Source organism: Carassius gibelio, chromosome B13 (assembly GCF_023724105.1).
Source record: "Carassius gibelio isolate Cgi1373 ecotype wild population from Czech Republic chromosome B13, carGib1.2-hapl.c, whole genome shotgun sequence".
Lineage (NCBI taxonomy): Eukaryota > Metazoa > Chordata > Actinopteri > Cypriniformes > Cyprinidae > Carassius > Carassius gibelio.
The window spans coordinates 3,412,279-3,434,505 of NC_068408.1; the positions used below are offsets into that span (position 1 = coordinate 3,412,279).

At 33.9% G+C, this 22,227-nt stretch overlaps 1 protein-coding gene across 7 annotated transcripts in view; it reads right to left on the reverse strand.

Annotated features, from left to right (window-relative positions):
* LOC127970291 (spectrin beta chain, non-erythrocytic 1) overlaps positions 1-20,968 on the reverse strand; it is a 56,446-nt gene extending 35,478 nt beyond the window's left edge. For 3 of the 7 annotated variants that reach the window (XM_052572774.1, XM_052572771.1, XM_052572773.1), the window contains exons 1-10: positions 19,723-20,325; positions 16,870-16,938; positions 12,992-13,144; positions 7,349-7,495; positions 6,635-6,826; positions 5,661-5,747; positions 5,170-5,288; positions 3,712-3,826; positions 3,458-3,535; positions 3,201-3,316 (exon numbers count right to left, since the gene is read on the reverse strand). In XM_052572774.1, coding sequence (XP_052428734.1) covers positions 3,201-3,316; positions 3,458-3,535; positions 3,712-3,826; positions 5,170-5,288; positions 5,661-5,747; positions 6,635-6,826; positions 7,349-7,495; positions 12,992-13,144; positions 16,870-16,938; positions 19,723-20,187 — 1,541 coding nt within the window. In that variant the 5' untranslated portion in view covers positions 20,188-20,325. Of the gene's footprint in view, positions 1-3,200; positions 3,317-3,457; positions 3,536-3,711; positions 3,827-5,169; positions 5,289-5,660; positions 5,748-6,634; positions 6,827-7,348; positions 7,496-12,991; positions 13,145-16,869; positions 16,939-19,722 lie in introns of all 7 variants that reach the window. The other 4 variants (XM_052572770.1, XM_052572772.1, XM_052572775.1 and 1 more) reach the window with 4 other exon arrangements.
* Positions 20,969-22,227: the final 1,259 nt, after the last annotated feature.

The window sequence follows — 22,227 nt, forward strand, 5'->3', positions numbered from 1 at the left end:
GAAATGATGTGAAGTGTAAAAGACATGATAACAAAGCATAAAGAAATGTGAAGAAATGAAAACACCTCTAATAAGGAATAAAGAGAAGCATTATTATATATAAAATATAATAATAACAATAATAATTACAATAATAGTAATAATAATAATAATATCTATAAATAAAAATGTATATTAATAAAATTGTATTTATATTATATATTATACATACATTAGTTCACATTCCTAATAAAATATAAAATTATAAACAAGTAGTTATATTAAATGTTAATTAAATATTATAATTATCATATATAATACAGATAATAAATATACTTATAATTTTTTATTAATATAATTTTATATCATAACTATATATTATGTTAACAATTATAATTTATTAATATTATATATTAAATGTATATATATATATATATATATATATATATATATATATATATATATATACAGTACATAAATTACATTTCTGTTCTATTCCATTCTATTCTATGCACACTACTTTAAGTCTACATTGCCCTAAGAAAATGTAAATGGTGTTTAGCTTTGCAAAGTTTGCCACAATAATGCTAATGCTACTAATAAGCAATAAAGAATAAGGAAAAACATTTACTATACATTAATAATTTTTATTAAAATTATATATTAATATGTAATGCACATAGCATGCAATCTAAATAGTCAAATCCAAGCTAAGGCTTACATTTTTACATTCTGGAATGCATGCAATGAGATTAAAACATTTAAACAAATAAATAAAGTACTCCTAGGTCACATAAAACCTGCATTTTGTTCTGCGAGATTGATGCATGAGAAGTTCATCTCTTTTCTAAAAGTTACAGTAACGACTGACCTGACGATGATTAATACTGTAGACTAAGAGAATGTGGATGTTAACAATGACACCATACAGTATCCGGCCTGACTTTATCCTGTTCATAAATCCAGTCACACATAATCCATAAATGCACAGGTGTTAAAGAAAAGCAGAGCTAGTGTTTGACAGGTGAACTTTAACTGCTCCAAATTCAAGACATACCCAACAGTGAATACAGTATTACACCCGGGACTGTCAGAAACGACTAAAATAATACACATATTAACAGAATCTGTTTTTATATTATCACTTCTATATAGAGAAACTATTAATTTCCATCAGAAATGTCCCACTCGGCTATGAACGTTTACTGCATTCACAGAACAGAACGAGCTGCCATTTATTTTGCCATTAGTGACTTTTGCCATGAATTCATCTTGATTAAACATCTGCTTTGCCCAAATAAACTGTTATGCATTTAATATAAGGAATAAATTCCTCTAATTATAAACAAACACACTTCATCTTCAACCGAAGGCATCAAGAGGAGATGGCAAGCTTTTTGCAGTAAGCTTATCATGACTAACTGGGCTCAGGGACAGGAATTGCAGACTTTAAAATCTCAAATGATGAAGAAATCAATACGGACACCTTAGATGATGGTGCAATAAAGAACAAAATAAGCTCACACTTGGATTTGGTTGCCACATTGCAACACACAAACAAACAAACAAATGAGAGTTTTAGCACCATTTCCAACTAAATGTTGTCTTATTAGACGCACCTTCAGAGAGAAGTACATCTTTACGCATTATGATTATATTACAATGGTTTTTTTTTCAATATGTTTTATTTCGTTAAGTAGTAATTTAAAGCTTTCTATAGATATATTTATTATGTCTGTGAGGCATGTATTCGCTGAGTTTCGGTTCATTTTTGTGAAGTGCTCCAGTTCTAGACCGAGACGAGGCAGAAAGCGCATCATGTTTGTTTTCTTTATTTTATAAAAGCACAACATTTTGTTTAGATTGTGAGTGCACACAAATAAAAGTAGACCCTTTACAGTAACGAATTATGTATTACTCTTACCTTTATGAGCACAACTTAAGGCATATCATGATTGCGTTGGCGCCTTTACGTCCTGCAAAGCGTGCTTTAGCTTGCACTCTCCACAGAAAACTACTAGAAATTGTGCTCTAGCCTCAATTCACATACATTTTCACATATATTTTTGTCCCGTCCATTGTTCTTTCAAATGTAAATACTGCATAAATATGCGGATGTCATTCCCGAAACACTGAAGTGTGTATTTGGTCGAAAAATAACAGTTCTATACAAATTCTGAATGGATTATAGGTTATATAGTCTAGAGAAGCACACACACACAAAAAACAGTGCCTTTATAATCATTAAAAAGCTGTCCCTCGTCTTCATTGTGATCTCATTAAGTTTTATTATCTTTATGATCTTTCACTGGACTAAGCACTGGACAAAAATAAATCTTTAGATTCTCTCCAGAGCACAAACACAAATATGCATTAAATAGATTGACAGATCAGTTTCGCCCAAAATGATAGTGAACAAATAATATCTCAAGTTTTTACGATACGAGCACCCACAGGTTCACAGCATCCAAAAATAAAACTAGAACTGGAATAAATGTTTTGAAATAACTTGTACCCTACCTGCCAAGATGCTCCTCTATCGCTCATGGATTATGGAAAGTGAAGCTTAAATCTGTCACGGGGTAATTGGATTTATTCATTAATAAATATTTATTAAAAGCTTTTCAGATTCTTATTGGCTGCATTATGATAATAGGCTGTATATTAACTTATTTGGGAGAAAACCGTTGGTCTATGTGAAATCAGACACTGAGCACCCTCATATAGCCAAAATGGCATGATCCTAACCACTGTTGGGAACGTTACTTTAAAAAAGCAATTAGTTATAGTTACTCACTAGTTAGTAACTGAATTACTTTATAATAAAAGTAACTCGTTACCAGGGAAAGTAACTATTTGCGTTACTGTATGAAAAAAAAAAAAAAAAAAGTTGCTATATCAGAGAATTATTTTTTTCTTTTGCAGTTTTCAAAAGTCAGTTGAAATGAGTAGAACAGACAGGTGTTCGTTAACGGCGTTGTAACGACGGGAAAAGTAATTTGTTAGATTACCCTGTTACTGAAAAAATAACGTCGTTACCTAACGCAGTTCTTTTAAACGGCGTTATTCCAAACACTGATCCTAACACCCCGCGAATATTCGATTGTGAGAGTGGCATCGAAGCAGGCTCCTTCAATCTAAGCATCAAAAATTTGACTATTTGGGGTTTAATCCTAACTGAGAGGACTTGCGTGGTTTATAACTCTGGTAGTCTGAGTTACCTGAGAGTCTTCTGGAGAACGGCCCAGCAGTCTTTCACCTCGCTCTGCTTCTGTGCGACACGGGCTGCCAGCGATGGATGCAGGTTGGAGAGCTGGGAAACGTTCACATCCAGCATCTGAGACCACACAGAACAACAGGAAAACAAACACGGGCGTCAGGCTGGTGTTGGACACAGGTTTAGGGTCAGTGTGTGTTCACAGCACAGCTCGTGGCTCCTCGTGTGACTATAATGGGATGTGAATTTTGGATCGCGCACCATGATTTGACTGGCAATGTCCCGAATTTCCCCGTCTCTGGCGTTTTCCACTCCGTTGCTCGGTGAGAGGCTTTTTTTCTGGATGAGAAGTTAAAAAAGGAGAGCAAACCGTAAATAACATTCTTAGATTACATCAGCATGTCAACATACAGACAGAGTCAGGTTATATTTGTATCAAAGGACAGGTTGAAGCGAGATGGCACAGATACTAGGTTTCCACGAACAGAAATAGCTCAACGAAGGAAAATGATTACCATGTTGTTGATGGAACAGACAATGTTATCGGCCTGCTGGTAGAAGGACGAGACTTCGAGGGCGAGCTGAAGATTCTCCTGATATTCCTTCAAGTGCGACTGAGCCTTCAGCCACCTAGGTAGTTGACAAATAATAAAAAAAAAAAATATAATAAATAAAAATAATTATAATAATAATGTAGGAAATAATCAAATTAAAGTTATTTGCATAATTATTATTATTTCTTATGTATTAATATAATTATAATCATAATGACTAATATAGTAATTATAATACAAAGAGTTATTATTATTAGCTTTGAATATTATTTGAATATTTATGCATTTATGCATTTCTGATACTAAAATGTCTCTCTATGTGTATACATATTACATAAATAACTTTAATAAATATATATAGGTATTCATATAATTATTCAAATGATATTAAATTACTACTAATAATTTTCATTATTGTTATTATTGTTATATGTATAATTATAGTAAATGGTAATTGTGCATATTTGTATATATTTTTTACACAATACATTTATATAAGTCAATATAATATACAGTATATTGCAAACATTAGAATTATTGTAATATATAATTATAAAATCAAATAATTTATATGCACGTTATATTTTATAGTAATAAATGATGATTATGTGTGTGTGTGTGTTATTCTAAAATATTCTGTATACAAATATTCGTGTGTATAATTTATTCTATTTTATAGTTATAATATATATATTAAGCCATAGATCTTTGGTTGGACAGCTGAGATGTGGGATCTTGCCTTTAGCCATTGAGGTTGGTCGATTCAAAAATACTCCAGAGGAAAACAGATTGTGTGTGCTATGTGATCTTGGTGAAGTGGAAAATGAATCTCATTTCCTTTTGTATTGTACACATTATGATGATCTAAGGGAATCTTTGTTTCTGGAAGTTACACGACAAATTTCTTAAATATTTTGGTATGCCGATGATCAAAAATGATTGTGCTTGTTTAACTATGATGTGTTTAAGTTTGCAAACTTTGTTTCAAAGGCTTGGAAAAGAAGGCAAGCCAGTTTATTTAATTAGATTTAATTTTGTTCTGTGTAGGATTATGTGTTTATATGGGTGATTATGTGAATAAATGAGAATACATGTGTATAGGATTACATACATGGATGAATTTGAATACATATGTACTATTATTATTATTAATTCTATTACTATTATTTGGGGAGCAATGTATTCTATGTACTTTGGATCTTGTATGTTAATCCTCTTACTTATGATTATTAATGTTGGTGTCTTGTAAGTCCATGCGGGCTGGGCGTAATTATACGCATGACACAATAATAAAAACTCATTCATTCATTCATTCATTCATTCATATATAATTTGCATATAATCAAACAAAAAATTATAAAAGAAATAAGACTTTTTTTGTGTATTATTATTATTATTATTATCAGTATGTGCACTAACATTTTGTTGATGTGTTTCCTGCGGGTTGAGATGGTCTTTCCTTCAGTCTTCCCCTGTTTTTCCAGTCTGAGGGCCATATGATTGATCTCCTCGTGAAGATTATGATATAGCTGCTCATCCTGAAAGAAGAAAGTCACACATACAAGATTTCCTGAGCTCGATTGATCTTACATTTAACCAAAGCCCATTTTAACCAGGTGCTTGGACCGCATTTTTCACTCATTTCCCCAACCCTGGAAGTACAACTGGCTTTGAGATGCTAAAGAATCAGTGACATCTGTGAGTAAGTACAATGAATGACGGCCTGTATGTGCGTAAGCGGAAGGTCTCGGCCTCTAAGACTGCATTTTAAATCAGAAGCACTTGCTCACACTTGCTTACTGGACGATATTCTCTCAAAAAAAAAAATCCAACTGTTTTCCTGTAGTGATAATCGAGGCCTGCTGAGAATTTAGCAGCAATTTCTGTGTCTGTTGTCTAGAATCACCCACCTGCTTCAAATCCAGTATCTTCCTGGTAAGCTGCATCTTGTCAGTGTTTTCCCCAAGGATGTTGGCCAGTGATTGTTCTTGCTCCTGCTGACACATATAAAAGCTTTACAGCTCTGAATTGTTGTAGCTCAGCGATTGTTTTCTTTGAATACAGCTACTGTTGTTCTAAATGAGCCTGGCTACCATGGTGAGACGTAAGCAGACTTGATAATTAACACCTCGGCTTCTTGGACACGTAGCAAACCATGCAAAGGATGAAAAAATGGCAGAAAAGAACGAATAATATGGCCAAAAATCAATATATTTAAATATTTGCATGAGTCATTTTATGTTGTCTTGCAAACTACACATTTTATAAAGAAAGTATGTTTCAGAACATGAATACTAAAATAAATGTCATAAAATTTCATTGTAATGTCATTTATTTTACTTATTCTTTAAAATATTTATAATACACATCTATATATAGTAGATACATATTTAGAGTTTATACAAACACATGCATATATATATATAGTATTAATACTATATCATAGTAGCATTTGTTTTACTGCCTTAAATTAAGGCTAATTTGAAAATGTAAATGTTAATAAATTGTAGAATTAGTATTACATTATTTATTTTTTTTAAATGAAAGGAATTACAAAAAAAGCTCAAAAGTAAAGCATCTGGATGCACAAAAAAAAAATATGTAGAATGTGAATTTTACTGAAAATGTGTTTTTGTCATGAAAATGTCACAGTGCAAAAATAATAATATGAAAAATTGTAATGAGCCTAAGACTAAGCTTAATTTTCTGGCAGTGTCTTTTCACTGTGGATTGAAACATGACCATGGGAGGTTTTGTGAGGTTCATCCTAACACACAATCACCACTAATATCCATTAATATGATCGATTTAGGACAAAACCCATAACCAACCCCATCAAAAGGCTCTTTTAATTAGTATAACTAGGTTTAGTGGTGTGTTTAACCTTCTCTTTAAGCCACGCCTCCAGACGGTCCACCTTCTTATTAAACTCCTGGAGAGTCTTTGCCCCGCCCATCGCCTTGATTTGATTGGCTGCCGTCTGTTTGAGCGCGTTCCATTGGTCGCGGATCTGAGCCAGCTGTTTCTTCACCAGGTCAGACGTCGGGTTAAGCTTGCACATTAATTGCTCTCCCATCTGCACAAACATTCAGCAGCGCTACATGAGCAACAAAAGACCTACGGCCCACTAAAACAACAGCTTAATCATATCAGCGCGCTTGAAATCCGGCCAAGTCCTCGTTCTCCGTGTCTCAGGCTAACAGGAGATCCGGTTTTGCAACCCGCTTGGGATGTATGTCAGGAGAGGTTAATTATTTGCAATGTACTATTTCAACATGAAGGGAAAAAGGACAAATTTAGCATCTGTGCTGGGAAAAGAAAAACATGGGGTGACTCGATATTTTGTGTGATTTTGGAGGTCTCGTAGAATGCTTTCTGAGGCTCTGCAGGTCTCGTCAAAACTGAGCTGTTAAAATTGTGTTTTGACAAGTCGGCATTAAAAAGAAGTTATGATTGTTACCATAACAATTTGTAAATGTTTTGCCGTTTATTTGCAGAAGGGAGAACTTCTTTTGTTGATGTTGGCCGAGAGACCTGTTGAAACCTGAGGATGATTCATCAATCTTTGAGTCTCCTAATGAAGACGGTTTGTCCTCACCTGGTTGAGTTGTATGAAGGTGTTCTCGAAGTCCTTCAAATCTCTCTGGAGGGTTTGAGAGAGTTCCTCCCAGTCGGTCAGAGGACATCGGTGGACGTTACTGGCGTCCCTCAGGTCTCGCAGCTTCACTCGGATCCATGTCTCTGCCTGCGGGACACACACATATTACACTTACTTCAAACTCAAGATCCTTACTTTCCAACTGTAGTGAAACCTTTTAAGCAGCTGATTTAGAACACAAAAGTGACAGTTACATAATGTTCTACTTCAGTGATGTTCTTCTGAACATTCTATTCAACAAAGAATCTTGCTACTTATTTAGAACTTTAGTCTTGTTCTCATTACAAACATGCAAACATTCCTAAAACCAAGATAGATGTACTTGAGAAGCAAATTAACTTAATTTTACAGAAAACAAGAACACTGTTTAACACACAGTTATTAATTACCAAGCATTTCTAATGAAAAACAAGAAAATCCTGAGTAAAAAAAATAAAAATAAAAATCAGTGTGGACGTAAATGCATCACAAAAAATATAAAGTAGCAAAACTGTTTTCAACATTAATGATAATCATAAGAAATGTTTCTTGAGCAGCAAATCAGCATATTTGAATGATTTCTGAAGGATTAGCATCTGTAAATCATTATATTACTGACACTGAAGACTAGAGTAATGATGCTGAAAAATTCAGCTTTGCATCACAGGAATAAATTACATCTTAAAATATATATATAAAAATAGTGTGCATTAAATTCACAATATTATTGTTTTTACTGTATTTTTGATCAAATAAATGCATTCTTGGTGACAATAGATCCATCAAAAATCAACAAAAACTGCTAGTGCATAATGCATCCTTGAATCAAAACACATTTACTTATGAAACAAAATATGATGAATAATGAAGAAAAATTATGAATATTAATTAGATACAAAGTCTTGTTTTTTGTTATTCTGTTAGTTTATGCTTAAAACAAGAAAACGTATTCACCAAAGGGGTAAAATAAGATAAAAAAAAAATTCTTGTCCCACTGACAGACGTATATTCTGAATATAAGAAAAAAACCTGAATAAATGTATCTTGGTTTAAGATATTTTAGATATTTGTGATGTAAAACGAAACAAAATTGCTAATTACTAGATAAACAAATAAATAGATATATAAATAATGTATCTAACTAAAATAGTGAATATCAATAAATGCAATAAACACTACATAATAACATGCAATAAATAAAATACAATAAAATATTTACTTCTTTACTGGTTGAAGAGAATATTCCTACTTCTAATAAATATAACTAAAGAAAACTGCTCAAAACAAATGGCAACTCTACAAAATGACCAATTTCTGAACAATTCAGGCTGAATCACATCACAGAGGATCCTTTTTTGTTTTTTCTTTGCATTTTATTGTTAATGCTTGAAACATGAACACATGTTGAGACACTTAAGGCCCATTTTACGCTCGCTTAGCTTTCTAAAGCAGCCCATGTGCGAAGTTACAGTCGCTGTCTATTATTTCACGCCGGGGAAAGTGAAGTTCCTCTGTGACTTTTGTTTTTGAAGTAAATAGCGATTACTTGTGTCTGGACTTACAGAAACATCATCGGGAGATTGCTCAGCGTTTCTCAGATATCACGCTATGAGCAGTGAAGGTTTCTTTTGGCTGGAGCTCACAGATTGTTGCGTAAGGTTTTGAAAGCACCATTTCTGGCCATGTTTGCACTGTGTGAACAGAAACCAGCTGGCCGAGTCCAGATAGGTCCTGGACATGTTTATTTGGTATGAACACAATGTATGACCACTGGCGGTCTTCAAAAAGCCCACCCACATCAGCACAAACCAAAGGATTGTTAACTGAAGTTGTCGTTTCTGTAAGACTAAACGCATGTGATCTCCAAAGCCAATAAAACCAACATATCGCACTAAATGTAAGGAGACAGCTTAGGATATTTATTAATGCTGCTGGCTACAGAAACCATCTCTACTGCTATTGGGCATATTAAAATATTAAACCTCGCCTCATAATTCATCCCAGACAGACATGACTGTTTCATTGATTGAGATGTTTGTTATTATTTGTATTTTCCCTATATTTTAAGAAAGGTACAAGGCATTTTCAACCCCCTTTAACTTAAAAACCTTTTAAGATTAAGTAAAAGGCATTTCAAAACTAATGTTTTGGATCTGGATATTATTAGAGTTTTTATTTATATTATGAATTGGTTCCTATTTTTATATATTAATATAATATATAATATTTAAGAAAAAAATTTATTTTAATTTTGTCATATTTTATAGTTTTTTATTTTATATACCTTTATACCAATTTTTACTTCCATTTTAGTTATTTTAGTTCATCAAATTAAAATATTTCTATTCAGTTTTTATTTTAATATTTTATTTTTTATTATTTTGCATTTGAATTTCCATTTTATCTTAAATGTAGTTAGTTTTAGCAATTAATATTTTATTTTTTTCTATTGTCAATATAGTTTTTCAATTAATTTTTAGCTATATTTGTACATCAAGTTAAACTAATGTAAAATATTTTGAATCAGTTTTATTTTTATCTTTTAAGTTTAAATTGCAGTTGGTTATTTTGATGTGTTCGTCATTTTAATATTTTTTTTCTTTAAAAAAATAAAATTATATATATATATATATATATATATATATATATATATATATATATACACACACACACATACATATACAATTTTATTTCATTTTTTATTTTATTTTAATGCATCAAGTTACACTAAATTAAAGTGAGTAATCTTGCCAAAAAATATTTGAAGAAATAAAAATAAAAAAATCATATCATTTTTATCATGGTCTCAAGAGTTTCAGTATAAATCCAAATCTGTCTCTCACCAGAAACACACAGATACACATCACAAGTGGACAAGAAAAACAAACCTGCCACGATGTTTGGCAAGATCTCACAGTGCAGATAAAAAATAATATGATGTCACTTCTAATAAAAGATTAGCCATTATTTTTAATGGTTTCCCACAGGCTCCAAAGTATTTTAATATTTGCAGCCTGTGTAAACAACAACTCTATTGCCTCATTTCTACCCCACCGTGACGAGAAACCCATGACTTCATACTTTGTTTCCTCCGCTTCCCATTAAAACAATAGTCCATTTAAAAAAAAAATCTCATTCTGTAAATCATAACAAAGTTTTTGGTGAAATGAACTATAGACGGTTTTCCAGCTTCACCTTTTTTTTGAGTAAATTAGCAGAAACTGTATAGTGAAACTGATATCTAATAGGTTATTTAAATGTTAAAATGTTCGATTTAAAGTGAAAACTCTTCCTTATCCCTGAGGTTAGTACGTGTCTTGTTGAGGAGACATGTACTGTTTGATTACTAATTTGAAATACCATTTCACCTGAGAACAGGTGGAAAATATCCTACAGACATACACCAGGTTTGGGGTCAGTAAGATTTTTATTTAATTTTTTAAAGAAGACTCTTCTGCTCACCAAGTCTGCATTTATTTGATCAAAAATGCAGTAAAATCAGTAAAAATTTAAAATATTATTACCATTTAAAATAACAGTTTTCTATTTCAATATATTTTAAAATGTAATTTATTCCTGTCGTGCAAAGCTACATTTTCTAAAAGCTAAAAGCTAAAAATCCTTCAGAAATCATGTAGATCTGCTGCTCGAGAAACATTTCTGATTATTATGATTTTTTGGGGATATAGAAAGTTCAAAAGAACAGAATTTATTTGAAATAGAAATCCTTTGCAACATTATAAATGTCTTTACCATCACTTTAAATGCAATTTAATGCAGCCTTGCTAAATATATGTTTTAATAAAAAATTTTTAAAAAGGTAATCTTTTGGACAGGCTCACATTTTCTTATAAAAAAAAAAATCTAAATTCTTTTAATTATCAAAGTTATAGAATTAACGCATTTTTATATGAATCCCAGAAGGGTTTTACGGGGCACTGCTCAAGAGCACAGGAGGATGTGTTGACTTAACTAATTCACCTTTCTGAAACGCAAGCCAATTTCCACATCCTTGACTCTATAATGCTACACTAACACAGATTCATCAATGCTATCAGTCAACTGAATCACACGTAAGAGTTGGAGGCTTTGCCCAACACGAAGATTCATCCAAAGGCCATTTCCTAAACGAATGGCAGCGTTTCTGCAGCCTATTAACATTAACGACGTGTTACTGTTCCTGACGCTCGTCTGTCATCTAAAGCACTGCGCTGCCCGCTTCACTTCAGCTCAGTAGATCTGACGGGTCACACGGGCTTCTGAGAGCAGCAGCTGCATCCCGAAGCAAATATCCCTGAAAAATGTCCTCGTATGTCAGCGTGAGCGTGGCGATGAGATAACGCGAGCGCTCGAGCGGCTCGGTTTAGTCTCAGAAGGCCAGAGGCGTGAATAGACAAAGCCAAACAATGATCTCATCCCAAAATAATTGCTTCTCTTGTGGCTGTTCCCTTCCCTCCCACTCCCCAGTGCTGCCCGCTCTCCAACTCCAGACACAAAGAGCGGAAGAAAAGAAACTGAGGGGTTTGAACGGGGTCAGAAGGACTTAACAACTTAATCTGCACTGTGCAATGCAACCACTCAACCCATTCAGTTTAGCTGGAAGAAATCTAAAGTGACCAAACACAAGTCCACAGAGGTCCACAAAGACAATGTTGTTTCAACATTTTAAAACAAAGACTGAATTTCAGCTATCAAGTTGAAGCAGATTGAATGAATATTTCCAGTATTTAATTCACCCCAAAAATCAAGAGGAATTAAATAAGAAATGTTGCATAAAGTAAATGAAGCTAGCTTTTTATTTTTGGCATTTTTACATAATTTTCCCTCCAATGAAGTAAATAAATATATGTATTTATATAATTACAAATTATAATTAAATAGTTGGTTGTACTTAATTACTAATTTATGTTTAAAATAATATTTTCAGTATTTTGTATTGTTAAAAATAAATTATTACATTATAAAAACAAAATATGTAAATGGGCTTTTACATTTTTTTTTATTTTCTTTATGCACAAATACATTTTCAAACCATTTTGCCTTTAATATATGTATTTTTGTAAAATGTTACAGAAAGTAATGATGTTATTTAAATGGTATTTTAAATATATTATATATTAATATATACCCAAAAAGAAATAAAAATACAAGATTTAATAACATTACCCTTCAATTTTCTTTTCACATTTTTTTTAATAAAATAAACAGCAAAATGCATAATCAAATTAAACAATACATATAATGCTATATATATATATATATATATATATATATATATATATATATATATATATATATATATATATATATATATATAATATTTTTTCTTTTTAAATGTTGGTTTAAATACATTTTTTTTTATTTTATTCATGTCTCAAATCCAAAAAGTTAAATTTGTGACACTGAGCGTGTTGTTGGCATACTGTTTTTTTGCCTCATTTTAAGCAAATATCTTGCATGACTTGAATGCCATAAAATCATCTGCCAAATGCATAAAATCCAAATGAATAACATATAAAACGGTGCTGCTGAATTGTATTTTTTTTTTTTCGTTCAGTGAACTATTCTTTCAAAGCCATCTCTATTGATTTTCCCTGATCATACCTGAGTGATTTCCTTATTGAAGATGGCGTTCTGATGAGTAAAACTGAGCTCATTTTGCACCGATGAGACTTTAGAAACCAAGCACACGTCCTTGTGCTCGCAGGACAGACGCTCCACCACATCCTTTCCTGCTTGGGTTTTGAGTATCTGGGTCTGTGTGGAAAAAAAGAAAAGAAATGATCACTCATTCATGGGGAAAACTGGTAATATATACAAGCTAAAACATCTGAACACCGTGCTGGTGGGCTGAAAAGCTTGTGTGACGTCATTGTGAGTTTATATTGAGAGCAAGACATTTACAGAATGGAAGAGCTGCAAAACAAGTCCGGGCAAGAAACAAGGTCATTTCAGATCACTGGAACACGGGACCACAAAGTCAAATCCCACCGTGATCACGTCATCGATGACTACGAGTGAGAAAGAGCAGCTCATCGGCACCATTCATGCTTAAACATGTGACAAATCAACCACAACAACACACTGAATAAGAAAGGAGCACCATTTAACTAAATCTATTCCTGTTGTCACGATTAAACTGAAAGGTGTAAATGAATTTAAAGTGTCAGTACATGGCTTAAGATTGCATCAGGTTGCATTTTTCGCTAATTTTATACCTGGTGCAAGACTAACGTTATGAATTAGCATGTTTGAGTGTGTAGCCAGATATATGTACAGTAACAGTGATGATAGTGGCAGTGTGTAAATGGTCCATTTGAACAGATAACAACACTGTTTACAATACAGAAATCCATTGCAAACTCGTGCCAGACAGTCGTATATAGCCAAAAGGCACCGTCAGCACATCCAGTGATGATAATGGATGCTGAGGACACATTTAAAGTGCTCAAAACATTTGACAAACTCAATGAAGTCAGGAAACATCTGTGCCGATGGTGGGAAAGGGCGGCCCATTACATCAACACATCATCACAATCATAAATAAAAGATGAGATCACATGTTTGTACTGCAAAACCATTACACTGCAAAAAAAAAATCATCTTGTTTTCCTCTATTAATCATCCTTTAAGAAAGATACATTTACTTGAGATGGCAATGCATCCATTTGTTTATTCTTAGTATAGCTTAATAGTTATTAAATATGTGTAATGGTTATTATAGTTAACTAAAACCACAAAAAATAAATCATAAAATGGTCCTTGAACTAAAATGAATGTTAACTCAAATAAAAAAAATATAACAATTATTTCTAATTTTCACTAAGTATCTTGTAAATGTGCATGTGCTAAAATAACTTCGCTACTACAGTGGTAATACAAATTAATAATACCTATAAACATAAAAACACGAAAAAATTAGAAATTAAAACGAAAAATAAAAACACTAAAATTTAAAACTACATTAACTCAGTGTTAAAAAATAGCATAACCTATAATAAGTACATTATATTGTTTTTGTTATTTTTATTAATTATAGAATATAGTATTTTCTATATATTTTTTTTATAAATAAATGTATTCTTAACTATATAATAATTGTTTTATATATATATATATATTTATATATATATATATATATTTAAATATATATATATATATATATATATATATATATATATATATATATATATATATTTATATATATATATATATATATATATTTATATATATATATATATTTATATATATATATATTAAAAAATGTAATGTATATTTATATATTACAGTATATTTTTCAATTTATTATCTTTTGAGTATAAATTATAAATCAAAAACAAATTTAATTAAAAAGTTAATTCAAACCATTCATTCAAAAAAAAAAAAATATTATTTTTTTTTTGACACTTAATGTTTTTCCATGTTGACTTTTCTTGCTTTATGTAAACCAAAAAATGGTTTATATACTCTGAAATTACAAGACAACCCAATTTGTCAATGTTTGAAGGAAAATACACTTAATTAAATAAACATCACAAAGCAATTCTGTTTCATTTCAGTCATTTTATGGCCATTAAAGACACTATGACTGAAAATCAAGATGAAGAACAGTGAGAAAGAAATGATTTTGCAGTGTGTAAATCTATCATATGCTGAGGTACTCCATCACTCAGTGTGGATTGGCGTGTCCCGTCTGTGTCCAGTGATTCCGAGTGTCATCCCATCCTGTATGAGCTCATGTTTTCCACACCATTCCCGATCCGCTCGGCCTGGTCACAGATGACACAAGCCTTGGCCCACAGGCAGGCAACCGGTTTGTTTTGAGTGCTGATTTCCCTTAATGTTGCGAGTAAACATTTATTTCACAGGCATCATGCCTCACAAACAACAGGGCTGTGCGCAGAGCAGGTGGCCATCGTTTCATTAGAGGGCGGTCCGCTTTTTAAGGGCCTCCACTCACATTACCCCAAAATGGCTGTAAAAGTTTCACCGCTGCTTTTTCCTCTGCAAAACCCAACTGAACACTTAAAATAATAAGTCGTTTAGGCTTGGCCTGCAGCGCCACTGACATCACTTCCTATATTCCAAGAGCCCATTATCTTATATACATCTGGCTACGGCTGAACACAAACCACTCAAGAGGGAATTCACGGTTAAAATTAAACTCTGCTGCACACAGGTCTGGGGTCAGTCGTGTGTTCGAAGAACAAAAAGTACAAGATCTGCAAACCGACAGAGCAACAGAGAGACGATACTGTTACAATACCACTGGCTTACTGTGTAAAAGTCATGTCCTGGAAGTGAAAAAATGATTTTTAACAATAACATAAAATACCTAGGAATGAACTGCCATGGGTAAAATTCACAAATGAGAGACGTGGCTGTGTCAATGATGAACTGCCTTTAACTATCATTTTAGCATTATTGATACAATGTTTTCCTAATGAATGTTGTTCAGTTGCTTTGATGCAATGTATTTGGTTTAAAGCGCTATATAAATAAAGATGACTTGACTTGACTGTTACCACTCCCATGATGCACTGCAAATCAGGATTATTATAGCTAACGAAAACTATAAAACTATAAAAAAAAAAAAAAAAAAAAAAATTACATTTTCACTTGGTTAGTCTTGATGTACTTCAATTAACTAAAAATTAACTAAAAAAAAAAAAAAAAATAAAAAATAAAAAAGTATATATATATATATATATATATATATATATATATATATATATATATATATATATATATATATATATGGTTTAAGGACTAAAATCAGAGATTTTAGCGCTCTTCGCAGACCTATGGTTACGTCACGGACACTACATCCATTTTTTATACAGTCTGTAATATCGCAAAATCTTGTGCGCTGCTATAAACCAGGAGAAACAGCTCTATATTTAAATCAGGCACGCTGCATCATTCATTTTGTGTTAAAATATTGTTTTATAGAGGACATAAATGTATACTTATTTCATATATACTTCCCTTTAAACTTTAAAGTACTTTTCAAGTACCTTCTCGAAAATATGGCTGTTTTCAAGGGTTTTCCAGGACTTACATTTTCTTAAGTCACATTAAAGCACTTTAAGCATCTTATACGAACCCTGGAATTGTGTACTTGGAATTAAACATGAAATGCATTACATTTTTGTATCTATTAGAGTATTTTCCAAAAGCTTATCATCACACTGTTTTAGAATAAAATGAAACCACAACCACAACAACAAGCATCTGATTTTACATTTAACAAATTTCTTGCTTCAAATATTTATCTCAGAGCTGGTTAGTTTGGTTGATGCTTTAATGAACACTTAAAAAAAAACAGTATGGTGAAAAAAAATATGAAAAAAGCAGCTTGCTTGTTTTTCCGCTTAACACATACATTTAAAATCTCAAATCTGAATCTGAATAATTAAAACTATCTTCTTTTTTTTTCAGAATATCGTCATTAAGATTAACCTGGTAGATCATAAAGTTACCTGTGGAGAAGAAGTGAATTTCTCTTTGTCACCACTGCACTGCTTTTCACCATCTTTACACAGCAACACCTAAACAAAGACATAAACATCGAGCTGTCATGATTTATATTCATTATCTGAGACCGACAATATTGTGGTTTGCTTTTCAAGACCAAAACTGATCATCGGTACTTCTTCGAACAAACTAACACACAGTAAAAACATTCATTAAGAATATTTTTAATGTTTATTTATTAATTTATTCATATATTAATTCATATTAATGCACTTTTATTATATTAAGAACAAAACAAATACTTAGCAATTCTGAAAATCATGTTAATTGCTAAACTTTTCACTGAAACTGACTTTATATATATCGTAATGAAATAAAGATGAGAAACATAGAAGCATTGTGACTAGTGGAGCCAGACGTTTATATTGGATCGTATAAATACACAGAAGCTTTTCTCCTGCTGACCCATTGACATGAAACAAAAGCCGAGTGAACACATGCAGAATCCTGAAGGTGGATTTGAACAGAATGGAGCCTTTCAGTCGAAGCTCTGACATCATTTGAACTTGAGCAGTGATTCCAGGAAGAGCAGCGTTACATAATAAACACATCATCTGAGCACACGACCGCACTCATCTCCAGCCCTTCCCAGCTCATGCCTATCAGTTCATGAGGCTCGCATGAACTAATATTAAAGCTGAGAGAGTGATGGCATCATCAGCCTGGATGAGATCGGCTACTAGAGTGTATTTGTGGATCAGCGTTTCCATGGCATCTCTTTAAGCTTTTACTAAACAACAGCAACATGTGGTGGATTCTCCAAAAACAAGATTCCTCAATAGCAGGGCATGCCACTTTTATTCCAGTTACATGATGTTACTGTCCTTAGTAGTTTATGTAAGCATGTTTAACTTGATATAGCAATGTTTTAAAGTTTACTGCAATTAAATGAGATTTTACAGGCTATTTACCATCACATTTCAATCTTCATTGGCATGTGTGATGCATTTATAAATGGTATAGGATGTACAAACATTAGGGGTGGTGAAAAAAATCGATTATTGATTAATCGCGAGTATGTTATGGACGAGTATGAATCGATTATTACATTTTCAAAAATCGATTTATTTATTTATTTATTTATTTATTTTTGCATTATTTTATTTTGTAAAAAAAATTGAAAAACCAGGAGCGAGCAACCAACCGAACCACCCAGCTCCATCTGGGCTCAAAGCGTGTGGATTTATTTTGGTTTTCATGGCAGGAGCTCTAACCCTCTTGGCGCCATGGTTGAGTTTACTCGACAAGATGCGGCACTGAATAAAACGGCCGATTTTGTCAAATAGGGTGTCAAATTTCACGCGACCTCCCCTGCACCAGATAGCAGACATACTTAATCTCTGACTCAAAAAAACGCAATGCTCCTTAACAAAATCTTCGAGAGCGCATTGAATCAGTGCGAAAAAAAAGCGGAGCTAGTGTGAGAGTGAGCCATTTTATCTTACCAATGTTGTCAACGTCAGCGAGTATTGGCATTAGACTATTATTATTATCATTATTATTTTTATTATTATCTAATGGAATCAATAAAGCTTCAATAAACCCGCAATGAAGTGTTGGGACTTCTATTCGCGGACACTGATTCTGAAGGGGAATATCTGTATCCAGAAGATGACGGTGATATTGAAAGTGAAAGTACACCAAGCACAAACGGTGAATCCTTTGCCCAATGTAAATAGTCCTTTGCCAAATGTCAGAGGTGTGAACAATGTTTGCAGGGGTCGGAGTGTTCATTGCGAAATTAGCAGGCGTGTTAGTGTTGCGGGGACGAAGCGGGAGATTTTTTCCGCGCTAGACATGTATATTTGTCTTCTGACCGCACCTCTCCGCAATCGCGGTGACAGTATTGTAGTGGAAACTTTGTCTAATGCCTCTGGGTATGTTAGACGAGGTCGAAGTATTCATAGGACAGTTAGGAGGCAAGGTGGGGAGTCGCAATGACCCTGACAGTAGTCCGAGCTGTGCACACTCGGCGCGTGCGCGAGGCAGATCTGGCCACGCTGCTCATAGCAGAAGCAGAGGCGATGTTACACGGGGCATAGATTTTGAACTAAAAAGGTCTTGTCTACTTGTGTTTGTGTGTCATATGAATAATATATATGTGCCCCATACATGGAATCAGAGTGCCTGCTGCATGTAGTAAACTGAAAATCCCAACCGCTACATGCATTCGGTTTGTTTCTACCATTTATTAGTAATGATTTACACAGTTTGTTTACTACTTACTGTTGTGAAATGGAAAATCAATAATCGTTAATCGAGAATCGTTAATAATCGAAAATCGACTGTAATCGAATCGGGACTTCAATAATCGTAATCGAATCGAATCGGGAAATCAGACAGATTAACCACCCCTAACAAACATGTAATATATTTTTTCCTAATCATATCAATTTAAACATTTATATTGAAGATTATTGTTTGTGCATTAAATTAAATTAATAATAAGCACAGTAAAAATAAAAAATAAAAATTCATTTAAAACATTCATTCTTTCATTATTATATCTATAAAAGCGCTTACTTGTAAAGCATTTTACACACTACATAAATAAAATGAATGCTTATATCATCATGAATAACAATAACAACCTTTGAATTAGTTTTTTTTACTGATACATTACGTAATATTAAAAAAAGGCATTTTTGTTAATAACCTTAATATTCTTTGTATGTCTGCATTAAAAAGCAATGAAAACTTCACATAAAACAACAAATATTTTTATTTACTTTCATCCTGACTGGATTATTGATTGGACTTCAAATTTGTACAAATGAATTCACATAAGCGTGTCTTACCTTGAACTGTGAGCTGGGTTTATTCTCACAGCTGACCCCCACTATTTTAGGCAGCTGCGTGTTGGAGGATGTGATGTTGTTATTGTTATTAATATTCTCTGAGTGTGCTCTTATTTTCTTCAGCTCCAAACCTGGAGTCAGTCTGTCTTTCGCAGCCTCCATTCGGCTGGAGATGGTGATCTTACGGATGGATCTGGACGCAGTGTTCGGTGGCGAGACTGTGTTTCGGTTCTGGTTGTCGTCGGACTTCTCTTCGCGTCGATGTTTCGCCGCAGGTCCACAGTGCCTGTCACGGCCGAGATAAAGACACACCTGTTCATTCAGGTGCCTCAGTTTGCAGTTATCGGAGAACGTCCGATTCGGAAGAAAACCATCGGGAAAATCTGAACACTTTGGCACGGCAGGCGCCGAGAGTTTGGTCCCGATGGTGAACGGCTGGATTTTCCTCACGATGCTCTCCGACATGGTTCTAAATCACAAATTAAAAAGTCCAAGCTATACTCGTTCCTCTCGAATTTAGTTGTCCACCTTCTTGTGCATGTTGAGAATGCACAAGACGCAGCCCAGGATGGCTTCCTTGGACTCCTGGGAACTGATTCGCTCCCAAATGTGGCGCAGGATGGTGCCGAGGTGCCCAGCAGCTGCCGTCAGGCTTCTGCGAAGGAGCTGCGCGGCAGAAGCTGCTAATCTGCTACTGAAGAGACTGACAACCAGAGAGCGCAGCAAGAGGAAAACGGCTGGCATGCTGCCGGAGAGAGAGGGAAGGAGAAGGAGGGGAAGCTTTCGTGAATGAGGGATGAAGTCACCGGACCGGAGTCTCTGTCAGAGCATGTGCAGAGCGCAGGCAGGGGGAAGAGGAGGTTGTAAAGTCTGGCTGTCAAAACTTCCTCTCTGACTGAGAACAGAGGAGCCTGGGGATAAGAGCTGGACGGCGGAGACGGAAGGAGGCCCCTGGGTGACCCTTTCGGTCAGGGTGAGGCAGCGCAAGAACAGAAGCGCTTACCTTTTAGACCAAGTGTAAATATTTATTAAAAGTAGAAGATCGGCATGTTTCGGAATCTTGCCTTCAAGCGGAACATTCCAAAGTTGAAGACGGTCTTCAGATGTTGTCCAGAAAAGATTCTTGGCTTCAATTAAATTCAAAAACATTAGAGGTGTTTATGCTTTCGGCAGCTTCTGATTTCTGGAGTTGCGCTCGCGTCTCTGTCTGCTCTTCAAGTGAACCGCTCCGGAGTTTCTCCCTGCGTCTTTGTTCTGGGCCTTGGTAGCAGTTGTTTCGACAGGTTTCGTCCCAATGAAAGTGCACAAGCTAATTTAAGCTCAGGAATGCCATGTGTTTTGAACAAATGTTGGCTTCATGTCTGACCTCTGACCCCTTGACAGCGTGTGGGGCTGACTGGTCACGTCTGAACAGCAGAGAAAACAACATGATTGAGTGAGAAAGCAGACGTGAAAGTCTGTTGAAGAAGAAAGTTGTGACAAATATTCTAGAACGCCTCAAACTAATATTAAATGGATAGTTCACCCAAAAATTTAAATTACAGAATTTATTCACCCTCAACCCAACCTAGATGTATGACTTTCTTTTTTCAGACAAATAAATATATATATTAAAAAATTTTAAGAAAATAGTATTTTTTTTCCCATCAGAATTGGCATTCTGCAATAGCGAGTTTGTATCTCTATTCTGAGAAAATATACAATTAAAAAAAAGTGTGAAATGCTGGAAAAGGTAAATTCCAATATACAAGCTCGCAACTGTGAGAAAAGCCAGAGTTTTAAGAAGTTTATACCCCACTTTTTAACTCAGTTTATCCACTCGCCACATTTGAACTATTTCATTTCTTTATCTCTTTGCATTTTTGGAGAAACATTTGAATACTCCTGAGCTCTCTTTTCTCTTGGGGCAATCAAACTTTCATCCAGATTCATTTAAGCCTCATTAAACAACCAGGACGTATGTTTTAACACAAATAGTTTAGCATTTCGCCAATATTTCAAGAGTGGGTATATCATTTAGCAGATCCCTCACTCAGCAGCATGCCATATGCTTGCGTCGCTCCTGGTTATGACATGGTTAATGACCGTCGTAAAAGGCTCTGGTTTCACTATGAAGTCATCCACACACAGCCTTTAATGTGTTGCAGCTTGAACATCAGAGATAATTCTATACACGAGGAGGGGCCACAAATGAAATGGGTGGAGTTTAGAAAGTGCTGGACCTTCATTTCACATGATGTCGCAGCTCAAAGCCTGTTCTGATATTTCAAGTCTTAGGCAAGACTGTTAAAATTGTACTGCAACATGCCAAAACATATCGGCATATGCACAGACAATAGATTACTGGTTTCAAGGAACTTTGGGATGAGATCACTGAAAAAAAAAAGTCAATTTTACACAATTTGGCCAGATATGACCTCAAATGTATGGTTTAAATTTATGTAAAAACATTTTCCTCCCCTCGGTCGTTACAGTAATGACAAAATATCTCATTCTCATTACTGC